General features: G+C 28.1%; 3 protein-coding genes across 3 annotated transcripts in view; 1 reads left to right on the top strand and 2 right to left on the bottom strand.

Moving 5' to 3' along the window:
• Positions 1-1,532: 1,532 nt before the first annotated feature.
• On the bottom strand, positions 1,533-7,236 carry LOC145763996 (uncharacterized). Its single transcript, XM_082575553.1, has 11 exons — positions 7,220-7,236; positions 6,542-6,648; positions 6,288-6,338; positions 5,942-6,069; positions 5,273-5,423; positions 4,819-4,933; positions 4,411-4,520; positions 3,285-3,461; positions 2,327-2,527; positions 2,057-2,150; positions 1,533-1,790 (listed from the first exon to the last, which is right to left on the bottom strand). The coding sequence occupies exons 1-11, from the start codon at positions 7,234-7,236 to the stop codon at positions 1,661-1,663; spliced, it is 1,281 nt and encodes a 426-aa protein (XP_082431679.1). The 3' UTR covers positions 1,533-1,660.
• Positions 7,237-9,273: 2,037 nt separating this feature from the next.
• LOC145752447 (COP9 signalosome complex subunit 6-like) lies at positions 9,274-12,815 on the bottom strand. The gene is made up of 7 exons (XM_082568739.1): positions 12,684-12,815; positions 12,121-12,288; positions 11,533-11,664; positions 11,237-11,388; positions 10,770-10,932; positions 10,147-10,340; positions 9,274-9,892 (listed from the first exon to the last, which is right to left on the bottom strand). Exons 1-7 carry the CDS (start codon positions 12,730-12,732, stop codon positions 9,752-9,754), a joined length of 999 nt encoding a protein of 332 aa, XP_082424865.1. The 5' UTR covers positions 12,733-12,815; the 3' UTR covers positions 9,274-9,751.
• Positions 12,816-14,620: 1,805 nt separating this feature from the next.
• LOC145763474 (protein CMSS1-like) overlaps positions 14,621-15,116 on the top strand; it is a 35,567-nt gene continuing 35,071 nt past the window's right edge. The window contains exon 1 of the mRNA XM_082574927.1: positions 14,621-14,739. Within this exon, the coding sequence (XP_082431053.1) occupies positions 14,652-14,739 (88 nt within the window). The 5' untranslated portion in view covers positions 14,621-14,651. The remainder of the gene's footprint in view (positions 14,740-15,116) is intronic.

Here is a 15,116-nt window from a genome sequence, read left to right on the forward strand (position 1 = left end):
CTCATAATTCGAGCTGTCACATATTTCCTCTGCTTCGTAAAGCAAGGGCACAGGAAAAAGAATGATCTATTCGAGCAAGCCATCCTTTTGCTATTATATTCTATATACCATAGGCACCCAGTCCGGGTGTTCTAATTTTGCGAAAAAATCCGTTTCGCGATTTTAGGTTAATTTTATGTAACCATCGTAGATATAGGTTTTACACTTAAATCTTACGTTAAATGACGCCACAATAATTGTTTTAAATGACGTCATTGTAACTACAATGCAATGACATCACACTATTGATTTATATATATCAATAAAACAAAATATTTGCAATTTTTAAAATTACTTTGTATGAGTTTTACAACCTTTTTATATGTAGACGCCTATGTGTAATTGTGTATAATATTTATAAGCAAATATATCATATGCTCATTGATTAAACACCAAATTGCGGGACATTAAATAGTCGTTCATTCAATTTAAATGCTCATTGGCGTGAGATTGTTAAATTAAAAAGGGTGGTTAAAAAATGACGTTGTTAAATATATATACAAAATAGTAACAACTTTTTTTGTATAATTTGTTTTTTAAGACTTAATTTCTAAAGATTGCAATTTAAAAAAATGTTAAATGTTTTGGCATTTTAAAGGGTACAGTTCATAGAATTATGTTTTAAAACCACATTATTATTTTTACCTGAATTCGTTTGTAATTCAATAATTCTATTTTAATAATACTTGGTATAATAAAAAACTGGAACTAAAATAATCAAAAATAAAGCTAAAAAAGTCAAATTTAATTATCATGATATTTAATTGTTTTATTTTTCTATTAAGCAAATTCTTTGAATTTTAACCGAATTCCATTAGAAACTGAAATTAGCTGAAATCCATGCAGTATCTTATTACAGGAAAAGGTTGTTAATTTGATAAATTTACGAGATGGGATAGTGACTTAATTGGGTCAAATCTGAGGTTTAGGTAAACCGAGCCTATATACTGAAAATAGCCATTTCATTGTTAGTTATATGCCGATAAAAATTCCTTTTCTATATACATCCTAAAGTGATTAATGTTATAATTTCTGTTGGGAGTAACAATGTGCTGTTGTGACGTGTTTAAGTTATCTGTAAATGCTGGCAAAAAAGTTTGTCATTACTGCGACTTAAACTTGAAACCTTTCGGCTTGCCGTCCAACGCTATCACAAATTTATATAAAAACTTTTATATATAATAAAGCTTAGTGGAAAATGTGTATATTTGAGTGTGTGTGTTTATATTATAGGCCTTTTAAATATATAAAATTTAATTATTATTTATATTCAATATATTTAAATTTAAAGCATTTTTTATACACATTATTACTTCAGGTTACTTGAAAAGAAAGAAGAATTAAAAAATGCAAGGTCGGCGACAAGTCGTAAAATGTAAGTAAAAAACTTATTATATATGGAGTAAACAAAATATCAAACCCGAATTTTCTATAACATTTATAAAAACTTCGTGCTATTTTAAACTACAATTTCTTAGAGGCAATTTTATTTATACATTTTACAAGTTTAACAATTCTGTTAAAAGTTACAAAAACACAAAGAAATTAAATGGTACTAGGAACAACAAAACATGTTTAAAGCAAATAAATACGATGACGTCACAAGTTGATGACGTCATATCTAGCAAATTCGCGGGCCTCGTTCGCAAATGAAAGGATTAAATTTGTTGCAATTCGCGTCGTTCCATTTTCCCGCCAAAATTTTCTTAATCTCGGCACAGTCATCGGTCTTGTATTCTTTATCAGGAAATCTTTAAATTAAATTGAGGATAAAGTTAAAAACATTAATTTTTTTGATCAATTAATATTTTAATAAAACCAAAAATTTAGATTTTATGAATATTAGAAATTTTTGGGTTAGGTAAATTTTTATGTTGGTGTTGCCCTTTCCATAAGAAGTTATAAAAATAAATGTACTGTAAATCTTTAGTTTTTACATTTCTTTTCATTGGTAATAGAAGTATATTTGAATGCTTTATTAATTTTAATTGTTGGATGATGAATTTTAATATTTTACCTGTTTGGAAAATTATTCCATTGCCCAATAAAATAATTCAAGTTATAACCGTTCGAAAATCTCCATACATTTTCACTAAGACTGTCATTTAATCCTGCAAAAATTAGTAAAATTTTATAGGCTAGATGTTCAGTTTATGAAGGATTATGTTTAGGAAATATGTTTATTGATTCTTAAAAAAGGGAAAACAACTTTTTTTAAGCTTCTATTAAATTCCATATATCTTTAAAAGGTTTAAAAATCTTTAAAAATAATACAAAATCTTCCTACCAATCCAAAAATCAAGATCTGACGACGTTACAACTAAACCCCAAACAAAATCCTGAACCTCCTGGGTGTCGACCACCACCAAGCGGCCTTCCTCTTCTTGACATTTCCGCCACGCGGTGTCGTAGTGGAGCGGTGTAGGGAATAGTCGGTAACATTTGCAACCAAGTGGTCTCCAACCTGGTTGACAAGTTGGGAGCATTCCTGACAAAAATTTAATAAAATTATTGGAAACCTGTTCATGCTTGGTGTTTTCTCTTTTTAAACACCATTTTATTGGTTCTTTAAATCCATGTGTTGCTGGCCTCTTGAACTTTGTTGGTCTTTTTAAACCATGTTCTGGTTTATTTTTTGTTGGTCATTTAAACAGTGCTTTGTTGGTCTTTTAAACCATGTTTTATTGGTGTTTTAAATCATATTTTGTTGGTCTTTTGAACCATAACTTTCTGGTTTTTAAACCACCTTTTGATAGTTTTTGTTTTTTAAAATCAATATACTTTGTTAATCATTTAAAACAATGTTTTACCGGTCTTTTTTAACCGAATTTTGTTAGTTTTTAAACCATGTTCTGTTGGCCCTTTTAAACCATGATTTAATGGATTTTTTAACTATACTTTGTTGGTCTTTTGGAACAAGGTTTTATTGTTAAGATAATATTGTAAACCTATTTATAAAAAAGCAAAAGCTTAAATAAAATGAGATAATCTTGATAAGATTTTAAAAGCAAAGATATCTTAAACCCGTATTTCTTGTTCGTTAAATGTTTTGACATTTAAGGGATAAAATCCACCTCGTGAATGACATGGCAGTGTAAAATAGTTTAAAATCTAAACTTGATAAAAATAAGTCTTAAAAAATTTCAACAATCAAATTTGTAAAAGGTTTCTTATAACTTTACATCTCTATATTGATTCAATTAACATATTATTGAACAAAATAAAGGTCTTTGAATCGAACTTACCGTTTTTAAACACAACTTCTTCAGAATAAGTTGCAATATTATCAGCTGAGAGTTTTTCTTTCCAAATACTCAGATCCCGGACGTCGCCGAAAAATTGGTGAAAATGTCGTTTGCGGTTAGCGCTCCTCCAGTCCTTGCGCCCTTGGTGGTAGGTGTTGTCTTCGTAAATCCAATTTCCTTAAAACAATAATTATTGTTTAGTCCAGTAGTGTGGTATACCGGTAATGGCATCGGACTGCGAGCCATAGGTTTCTGGTTTGAGTCGCACCAATGCCATACTATTCGCCTTTGAGCCCGGCGTTCACGGATAGCTAAAACATGTCACATTATTACACCCCTACCAAATAAAATATAATTTTCTTTCTAAAAAAACAGGTTTAAATTTTTTCCTAATTTTGCTTTTGCCATTTATTTTAGTTTTAGTTATTTAGTCAGTGAATAAAAAGCTTTTTACTTTATTAGGTTTAAAACGAGTAACATAAATCCAGATTACGTTTAATTAGCGCCCGGGGTTTCTTAACACAATACAATTTTTTAACACGAAATTAAAACATGAAATCATCAAAATTTTTACAAAACCTAAAAAAATATCAGGAAGTGTAAATAGGAAATGTTCAAATTTAAAACACCGAGCTCTTAACCTTAAAACCAACAATTTTAACACACCTGTTTTAGCATAAGTTGTAATTTAAGAAATATTTAAATCAGTAATCGGATAATTACAACAACTGAGGTTAAGTGGTTGATTGAGGTTAGCACTTAAGTAAGTTATGATTTTGTCGGTTTGTTAATTTTGTTTTTAACTTGATTTTGTGGAAGTTAAATGTAATTGTAAAGCGCTAAAGGAAATGTTTAAGAATAAAATTTTCAAATGCTTAAAATTTTTAATGTTAAGTCGGCTAACCTAAATTATTTTAGTTTAATTAACTAAACGGTAAAGCAACAGCTGTATAAAATCTTATATTCTGCACTTTTTGCGATTTTAGTAAAATTTTAAAAGTATTTTAACTATTTAAATACAATTCGAAAACCTGATATGTTTATCATTAAACTCCGTTTTTTTTCAATAAATCTTCTACATAAAATTCAATCCTATAACACTAAATACACCAGTCTTTTAACTTACCTAATGTTACTGGTGCATCAGTAGATAAAGTCCCTTCCATTTGAAGTATATAAGGTGAGCCATCAGGTATTCCGTTGTAATAAGCTTGAACTATTGCCAAACCTTCTGATCTGTACAAATAATGTGTATCAAAAGTAACAAAGAGAATATTTCATCAAACTATAAATAATAATCATCAAACTATAAATTTTTTTTTAAATGGATAAATTGTTTTTTGTAAGAGTTGGCTGTCATTAATATTTTTACAACTATAAAAACATGATTCTACGAAATAAAAAACGCTTAAAATTAATTTTGAATTTCCTTTTTGTCGGTGGCTTAACACAATTAACATTATATTCTTATATTTTATATTATACATACACATCATTCAATAATAATTCAAAGGCATGCGTGTATTTAACCAACCTAAAAGTATCTCTATCCACTGTGATAGCTGCAGTAAACCATTCATAGTTTGGCATCGTTTTCTCCCCGTATGTTATGTGACCCGGTTTGTCGTTCGTATATAATGAGATCTTACCTAGGACAGTAAACGTTTATTTAACTTTAAAAAACTTTAAAGTTTTAAGGAATTTTAACTTTTTTTCAAGTTTGAAAATATTTTGCGACACGTTGCATTTTAAACTTTAAATACTACGTTTTTTGAAAAACCAAGGTCTTAGGTTTGATTCTCGCTGCTACTATGTCGTACATATTAAGGATAAATACGTTAACTTATTGTCCAAATATTATAGTACATAGTCTATAATATACCAATTAAAATGTTTTAAAATGGGGTTGTTGCAATGAAAATTCCTCTATGTTAAAGCTATAGTAAACCTTTCTATATAAGGATATTCTTTATACAACAAACACTTACGTCCATAATAACTTGGTACGACAAACTGCCATCCCCTCTTGTTGCTGGTTCGTTTGCTTATTATCCTCCCTCCCCAGTTATCCTCGGGGTTTCGGGGTCTGAGTCGGACGTGGGCGAAGATTGTGAAACTCTCAAGGTCGATGTCCATGTCCTGTTAAAGAAATACAAAACTTAAAAATTTTGTTACCAATGAACAAAAGGGTTATCTTTAGCATATACGTTTAAAAATGATAAAGAACCTGAATTATCTATTAAACAAAGTAAAATTGCAAGCAGTAGCTTTACCCATATAGAGCGGCTAAAACAATACCAATAACGTGGTTACTTTTTATTATTAACGTAATATAGCAACTATTATAATTACTTATTTTTAAGTACATAAACAGTTTGGCAAAATTTACAACTCGTATAACCGATTCTTTAACCAGATTGTTTTGGTATCTTTATGTGTCTTACAGTACTTATAGAGTTCTTTTAAACGATTTTTAATTAAGTTTAATGTACGTAAGCTAAAAGAAAAAATGGAAACTATTTTAATTATATAATCTATACATACGACAAAGCTTAACAAAATTTACGATTTTTTGAACGATTTGTTATAACCGTGGTGGTAACTATATGCGCCCTTTCGCCATTAAAGAGTTTTTTAAGTTTAATATTCACACCCACCTGCCCCATGTTAATCCCTCCCCCATGTCGTTCAAACTCTTCAGTAGTGCAAATATTTCCCACGTCCCAATCACAGTATACCCGATGTGGTTCCGACATCTCATCAAGAGTATCAGGCTCGTCGTGTTCTAAAATTTATGACGTCGTAATTGTTTTTGACATCACATTGTCAATGTTATATAGTTTGTGACGTAGTAAATTGCGTTAAAATGTAGTGTGACGTCACTACAATAGCTTATATGTAAATTACGCGGTAAACTCATGAATTCATTGTAAAAAAATTATTATATGACGTCACGGCGCTACAAAATGGTTAATATGTTCTTGTATACGATCAGTAACTTACGTATTATTTGAGGTATTTCGATTGCTCTCGTGCATACTAAAGGTGCTGGACCTAAAAATAAAACAAATAAAAAAAACTTTAAGATTGTATATTGGCGTCTTAGAGTAAGTTTTTTAATTTAAATGTAAGTTTATTTAATCTGTAATAAAGTTTGTTTCGCTACACAACTGGTTAGAGCGTGGTTTCTAAATATTGTTTTATTTTTACTTGGTTGGAATACTTTAAAAATGTCAGAAATTGTAGTTTATGTTTACCAGTTGCAAATGTAATTGGAACAGTTAGATTGTAACTTTCTTCATTTTCACGTTGTTGTTGGGCGTTAATTAATTGAAAGCAAACTAAAAAGCTCAATAACAAAAATCTAAAAAGCAGTGAAGTTATGTTAAAATTCCAAAATTTATATTTGTGTCCAAGACCAACACGTTAGAAAAAATTTAAATATTTAAGTGGAAAATCATTTTAATCAAGTGTTAATATTCGAAAAAAATTCCTAATTTTTTGGTACATTTTTTTAAGATTAATATATTTTTGTAATCGGTTTACAATATTATAAGCATTGAGAAAAGGTAATTTTCGAGTCTTAATATTAGTAAAATCATGTCAAAAAGTTAGTATTAATTGATCATTTATAAACATTTCGTTAAACTAAAAATTAAATATTTATCTTGTTTGTATATAAAACACTACGGACGAAATGTTTAATATTAGTTTGAGATATTTACAAAATTTTGAACGACCTAAAAGGTTATAAGTTTTAGGGTTTTGTTTGTTTTAGTTTGAATTTTTGGCGCCAGTAAAGTCGAATTTATATTTACAAAATTATTTTATCTAACTTGTTAATTTTTTTCTAAAAACATAAAAAACATTGTTACCGTAATGTCAAAATAACTAAAAATTTGGCATTTTGATAATAAATTTTTAATTTTTTTTACCTGAAAAATTTTTCCATTTCCGTTTTCAACGTTAAAAAAAAATTGTAAAAAATTTACTAATTTCAAAAACTTTTGCTGTAGAATATAAAATAAAGTCAAATATTTAAATCAGCTTAAAATAATTTTGCGAAAACTAAATTTTTTAAATAAAAAAAAAACTACTAGAAAAAGATTTTAGTTTTTAATTTTTTTGCGCAAAAAATTTATTACAAAACCAAATCTATATTAAAAAACTAAACTTTTTGTAAAAATAAAATATTTTTCTATTTTTTTAGCTATTCAAACTTGCACTTTAGCTAATCACCGACCACTATCACACAACTATCCATTTAATGTGTTAAACATTTTTACACTGATTTTATTCTCATTTCTAATGGGAGAAAATCAAAGTACAAGCCTAAGGATAAATAATTCTCAAAATTTTAAATTCGTTTCTTAGATTTTATCATTTTTATAAGCAGATAAACTGCAAGAAATATAACTGGTATTTGTTAATCTATATGCTTTAAGTTAAGGCAAAATATTGTTCCTTGCGATTCTTAGAAAATTCAGTATTTTAAATGTACTATTATACACACAAATTACCTAATGATTTACTTGAACATTTTTGATATATAAACTCTATATAAACTCTCTTCCCAAAGGGGTAACAAAACCATGTTTTGTATATTTGTTTATGTTTGTCGAACAAAGATAATAAAAAACAAAACAACTTCTGTCAACTCATCATACTTGATAATGTATATTGTTTTTTACCCTTACTTAAGTTTAAAAAAACCTCTAAAAAATAACTAAGCTAATTAGCGCAAAGCATCTTAAGTTACATCTTTTTACTTATATTTGATGTAACTAAATTTGTTATAAGTAAGGTTTAGTAAGTCTAATAATATGCTTTTATCTATCAAACTTATATTATTACCAATATAACTTGTTATATATGTTGTAATATGCGTTTTTCGACCCGGCTTTTTTAAACTTATCCTCGGATTTGAAGAAATAAGATTCTGGCTAAATTTTGAATAATCTTCGATGTTCTGCGAACACTAGGTCGTATCGTCAACAACATCACAAAACTTTTGCCTAATTATCGCAAGTTCTTCCGTAGTTAAATTTAACAACTTGTCTAAATATTCAGTTGAACTAAAATACCTTTAATTTATAATTTATGTTCAGTTGTAAATTTAATTGTTGTTGAATATAATTATACCGGAAAGTGTTAAATATTTTGATCTGCCCTTAAGAAACTGACAGGTTAAATTTCGACAAATTTTTAAATTTTTGATGCTAAGTAACTCTTTAAATCTTGTTAATTCCATATTTAGGCATGTAAAAATATTGTTTATTACACTAATTGGACTGTAAGTATTAAATATAACCACTTAAAAAATTTTAATTCAAAATTCTGTGTAGACTCATATTTATTTGGGTAAATTTAAGCAAGGCTATTGTCCGTATCTAGCTAATTTTTGCAAGTATATAACTTAAAAACGTCATTTTTATAGATATTTCTGGTCAGGTGATTAAAAAAACGTGCGCTTGAATATAATAACCTAGTCTAGACTATTTCAATTATATATTTGATAAATTTAGTCAAAATATTTATTTTTAGAAATTATTGGCACCTTAGCCTAAAATTAAAATAGAAAATAATAGTAATTTTGCTAATAACTTTATTAGAATATATAGATTTATCCTAGTAACTTGTACAAATAAATTCTATCGTTATTTTTATAAATTCTAAATATATAATAATCATGAATTTTTTTAAACGTTAAGAATTAAATTATATATTGGTCTGGTTAATATTTTTAAATAACAAAGTTAATTAAACACGATATAAAGTAACGTTTAACACATTTCTACTTATTTAAAATAGTCATAACTATTCTCCTATATTAAATTCCCACATTAAAATATTATAAACATTAGTAAAATATTATAAAGCTAATATTATAAACATTAGTTTTTCAAGTATCAAAAAGACAACTACAAAATTATTTAAAGTGTAACCTATTTTAATATTAAAAAGTTGGACAAAAAACACTTTTTTTATAGATTGCAAAAAATTTATTCGCCATAAAAAAAACAGAATTCAAAAACGTTTTATTTTAATTCACACGAATTTTAACAAAATAATAAAAATTAAACAAAAACCAGACACTCATGAAAACCTAATTTATTATTTTGATTAAAATAAAAATTTAAAGTCTAATATTTCCGTAAAGTCGACACGAATAATTTTCAGACAAAAGCGAGTCCAGAAAAAATTGTTAATTTTAATATAAAAACGTGTTTTTCGTATTTGTAACCTTATTTGAACCGAGTTCTATGATGTTGCATTTTTAGAGTATGTGACGTCATTAATAGCTGCTAATTACGTCATAAAAATTAAACAGTCATTGACGTTACCGCTACAACAGTTAAATAAACGTCGTCGTAAATAAATTGAAAATAGAAACAAAATCTCCCAAGACGTTTTTATTTAACGTTTTAACAACAAATGACGTCACAAACGGCCATGTGACGTCACGATCACAATATAAGACCGCGCATTCTTCTACCAGCACCAGAACGATCGAATAAAACATTAAATTTCGAGATAAATTCGTTCATTGTTTGCGAACCTTTGCTTATTACTCCCAGATACGTCATTAGCGTGACGTCATTATATTGCTAAAAAAAAAATAATTTTTTTTATGATGTCATTATTTATAGTGACGTACTAACTGTAATATTTATATTCACGTAACAATAACATCTATAGTGACGTAATAACTGTACTATTTATAGTGATGTAACAATAACATCTATAGTGACGTAATAACTGTACTATTTATAGTGATGTAACAATAGCATCTATAGTGACGTAATAACTGTACTATTTATAGTGATGTAACAATAACATCTATAGTGACGTCATAACTTACGTTGTGAAGATCGCGTGTTAGATGCTCGGTCCCGAGCACGGGAAGTCGTCGGCAGAGGGCGTGGATCGACCTCAGGATCTCGTGGTCACGTGGTAAGGATCCATCTTGAACTTGTTTGATGTAATCGAGGATAAGTTGAATTCGAGAGAACAACATTGAGATCGAGTTATGTTGGCTGTTTAAATGTTCTGATGCTGTAAATACAGGAAAGTTTTACTGTTATTGGGGTTTAATTTAATAAAGGGTTAATTGGACCTAACATATATATAAAATCTGCTCAATTAAAAGTAAACTGGATTTTTAAGTGTGATTCAGGTAGCATGTAACGGCTTAGATAGTGTTGTATTTGTAACGAGTTTTTTGCAACATTTTTTTCTTGGTTTATTAATGCTTTTTATTTAATTTTTGCACCTATAAAAAAGACTAGAAAATTATGTGATTAATATTACATTATGGTAGTGGAAAGAAAAAATGACAAAATAAATCCATAATTAAAAAATATGTTAAGAACACATCTAAAGAAGCAACGCTTTAAACAGCACATTAAATTATACAACAAACCGAACTTAAAGTAGGTGTAAAAATGACCGGAAAAAAATTCAATTTGTTAAACATTTTTTTACCTGAGCTCTCTGTGTTAGAATCCACGTTTGAGACTCTAGCAACATGATCAACTCCAATCCTCTCAGCCTCCTCTGTTGCTAGTGTGTAAGATATTGGAATAAATCTGGTGATGGCTTCACTTCCCGATACATCGATGGCAGACTCATACACTGATACAGGAAGCTGGCGGGTAAAAAAAATTTATAAAAAATATTTTAAATTTATGTTTCAAGATTTTGAATTTTTGTTTTGAGATTTTAAATTTTTGTTTTTGATTTTTTTGTTATTAAGTTAAGGAGGCTGACTTCACAACCTTAACATAAAGTAATTTTTATATGATTAAGTAATGGTTTTACCCATAAAAAAGGCGTGCAAACCTTTTTGACAAAATTTTTTGTATTTGGAAAGAGCATAATATTTTTAAAAAAGGTTTATATAATGTTGGTATAATAAAGAGTTTTCAAAAATTAAAAGTTAAACCCCTTACATCGGTTGAAAGTGCTTGTGGGTTGAGTTTAAGGAAAATTGGGCTTTCAGCAAACACTGAAATCTGTTGATGAATTTTCACATCAGCTTCTGTGGGGCTTCCCCCAGTTGCATACCATCCGTGAAATTCCAAATTCTCAAAAACTTGCTTGACTAAAATAAAATAAAAGAATTTAAAAAAATCATGACACATACCTAATAAAATAATGGAAATTAGTTAACAATGAGCATTTTAAAAATACAATTTGTGGTGCTTCAAGTTTTAAAAATACAATTTTACTTGTACATTTTCCTTACATTGGCTTTCCTTGATGTAAAAATATTCAGAATTAATTGTAATTTTATCTCCATCTGTTGTATAATCAAGTTGAAACGAGTTCATTATTTCGATTGTTCTTCCAACTTGTTTGCCAATCAATGCTCCGTAAACTATATTAAAAATGGAACACTTCAAATAGTTTGATAGAATACATTATAAATCATAATTTGTATATGTTAAAAAAAATTCGTATTTTAAGATTTCTTAACATAATAGAGTGGAATAGTTATTTATCCTCAATGTGAGAGGGTCGACTTAACGACCTAAACATAGAGTAACATTAGTTATCCCAACCCAGTCTTGAGTTTCCTTTAGCAGTTTGGGATATTATATAGGTTGTAATTGCCCGGTAATTATGCTGTTAATTAAGTGCTGCCTTAGCAGGAGTTTATACTAGTGCCTTACTCAAGGGTGCTACAGCATCCAGAGCAGTAGGAATTACACCCTGGACGTCATGTAGTAAAGCCAAGTGTTCCAGTGTTTTGACCACTACACCATGCTGCCAATCTTTAAAGGTAGTTTTAGGTTGCCTTTACCGATCAAATAGAAAATATTAAAAATCCCACCCGATGCATTTTTGTTTCCATGCGCCTTCAACCTTGTCCAATGATCGGAAATATTCATGATCACTAGGGGGTGTAGTTTAACATTTACACTACCACTAGAGGTTGTAGAGTCCTTAACTGTTCCGCTTTGCTGAGTGGAACTGTTTGCTTCTGCCCCAACTTTCATCTCTATAAAAAAATATGATTTTTTTAATGTTTCCGATGTTCAAAAGTAAAAATAAATAATTACGGCAGTCATAAGTTGCCTGTTTGTAAAAAAAGCAATAGACATTTTAACATATTTGGATCACATGCACAACTACACAAACTTTAAAATTGTGTAGTAACTAATCTAAAAATGATGTCTCCTGCAGACATTTTGTTAATTTAACTTCTTTATAAAATAGGTTGGGGTAAATAAACTAAACCCCTTCCCTAATCCTTTAATTACCAGTTATGTTTTTATTTTTGTACATTTCTACTTAACATAACTTGTTTTTTTAAATTTCTTTTTCTGTTTTTATACAATCTTGTTATCTCTAATGTTTTTACTAATACTAATAATTCAATATTTTTAAACGTACCTGCTTCTTTAGAAGTTCCCGGTTTTTCAGAACTTTGCTCTACTTCCATTTTAAACAATTAAATCGCATTTAAAATAAAAGTTTAAGCTTTAAAATATGTTCTTACACAAAACTTGTTCATTTATTTTGTTGCATGAACAAATTCGTGATAGGAATCTTTGTTTAGTTACAGTTCAAAAGTTTTCTTTTAAAATATATCTTTTTAAAAGTAAAAATAGGATAAATTTAATATGTATGTAAACTATCTAAGAATTTATTTTAGATTTAAAATACTAATAATAAAGTATATTGTCTACAAAACGTTACTTTATGTATTTATCCCCGGTACATAAATTTTCAACACAGGGGAATAACCTAATATTACAAATCCAGCATGTTCGTTTATTTTCTAAATTTTTTTACGTTTTTTAAAATACATTTACCTAAAGCTAGGAACATTATACTAAACTTTAAACTTATTAAAAAACATATTGCAAGAAAATAAACAAGTTTATGTGCTAAGCTTTAAATATAAGTAGTATGAAATGCTTAAAAAACGCTTTAAAAAGTAAGATTAAACTTAAAACTTGCACGTGCTTTTTCTATATTTCCATCACGTGGTACTATAGCACGTGTTTTCGTTGGTAAACAAATGTTATCATACAACTGAAAAATAGGTTTGTAAATATATTTTTACAATAATTTTTCTTTTATGGGTAAATATTTACAGTTTTACTTTGAAAGGCAGCTTGGTGTAGTGGTAAGAACACTTGCTACACCACACATGAGGTCGTGGGTTCAATCCCCACTGAGCTCATGCTGTAGCGCCTTTGAGTAAGAAGACTGGGTTGGAGTTACTGATGTTACTCTATGTTTAAGTCGCGCATTTGACTTTTCCACATCAAGGATAAGGATTTAATTTTTGATTTTCTTCCAATTAGACTATAATGTTTAGATTTTGTTATATTTGTTACAAGCACAATCTTATAGTTTTATTGTAAAATAGAAATAACTTTTACGAATGGTATGACGAAAGACCCATTTATCGGAAAACTAATCAGAACATTTCTTCATTTCTACCCCATCAAGACCAAATCTCCTTACAGATTTACCCCGCTCTTTTTTTGTGTTGGTGCTGCCATCGAGTGGTTTATGATTAAAGTTCCGGCTGCCGGTAAAGGTGAAACATTTTACGACGTTGTCCGAAGAAATCAATCTCAAAAACTTTACGAACAAAGAATTAAAGAGGAAAAAAACAAACCTAAATACTAAACTGTCTCAAACTTCAGTAAAATCCGAGTTGTGATTTTTAAATTATTTTTATGGTCATTGGTTTTGCTAGTTTTTGTGTAAATTGTAAATTTGTATATCAAAACATCTTATTTATTAAAATATTTATACTGTTTATTTCCTAAGGATTTTTAAGTTAAAAAATCTTGTTTTATTGTACCCAACTAAAATGCCTGTAGGTGTAAGTTGGAATTTTTATTTAAAGACAATGGGTTCTTCGATATTTGCCGCATTTTTAGGTTCACAATGTGTTCATAAATGGTACAGTCCTGATCTAAGTATACCTGAAATACCTCCTAAAAAAGGAGAACTTAAAACTAAACTTTATTGTTATCCAAACTCAAATAAACAAGATTAAGTTGTCATATAAACAGTTGTGTATTAAGTTTTTTTTTTAATATTTTATGTTTTAAGTTTATAGTTTTCTATGTTGTGTTCGATTGTCAAGATTTGTTGTTGTAAAATATAAAAAAGTAAATCTATTTGCTAATGTAATTCTTTTCTAGAGAACTGATACAACTTTTTTATCAATTATGTTGGATTTAAAATTTAAGGATTTCTTTCTGTTGTGACTTCGAAAAAATTTAAGATAGAATTAATTTGTTCTGTTTGCTTTTTATAAATTTATGTTTGCTTCTTATAATATGATTTTTTGTTGTTTTAGGATACAAATTCATAATTTTTATAAAAGTTTTAATAATGGCTGATGATTTGGGAGATGATTGGTGGCAAGATGAAGAAGAAGAAGGGAATAAATCCGAGGAAGAATTTAAAGAAAAAACAAAAGGTTTGGAGACTTGAACTTGTATTTTTAAGACTTTTGAATAACAAGAGTTTTCTGTTTAAAATTATATTTAGTTTGTGTGTAAAGTAATTTTTAGCTTATGTCGAAAAAGTTAATTTAGTAAATAATTTTAACAATACTTTATATATATATAAATGTATTTAACAGAAGTGAAAAAAAATTGTTGTTGTGTTATAGGGATTTAAATAATTGTGAAATATTTGTATGAAATATTTTTTCAGATATTTTGAGTAGGCCTATATTGTTAGTTGATTGTAAAAAACAAAATCTATATAAATTTGCAAACAAAAGATTAATTTTTTAGCTTTATTTGGTGATAACAATAATTTTACAACAGCAAAGTTGATACAATATTTAAA

This window comes from Corella eumyota, chromosome 1 (genome assembly GCF_963082875.1).
Source record: "Corella eumyota chromosome 1, kaCorEumy4.1, whole genome shotgun sequence".
Classification (NCBI taxonomy): Eukaryota; Metazoa; Chordata; class Ascidiacea; order Phlebobranchia; family Corellidae; genus Corella; species Corella eumyota.

Excerpts from the sequence above, each read along its gene's own strand:
- LOC145763996 (XM_082575553.1), bottom strand. Across the intron at positions 3,462-4,410 it reads TGATGCACCAGTAACATTAG|GAAATTGGATTTACGAAGAC; the intron begins GTAAGTTAAAAG and ends TATTGTTTTAAG. Across the intron at positions 2,528-3,284 it reads AGAAGTTGTGTTTAAAAACG|GAATGCTCCCAACTTGTCAA; the intron begins GTAAGTTCGATT and ends AATTTTTGTCAG.
- LOC145752447 (XM_082568739.1), bottom strand. The coding sequence starts at position 12,732 with ATGGAAGTAGAGCAAAGTTCTGAAAAACCGGGAACTTCTAAAGAAGCA. Across the intron at positions 11,665-12,120 it reads TGGAAACAAAAATGCATCGG|TTTACGGAGCATTGATTGGC; the intron begins GTGGGATTTTTA and ends TTTTTAATATAG. Across the intron at positions 10,933-11,236 it reads CACAAGCACTTTCAACCGAT|CTTCCTGTATCAGTGTATGA; the intron begins GTAAGGGGTTTA and ends TTTACCCGCCAG.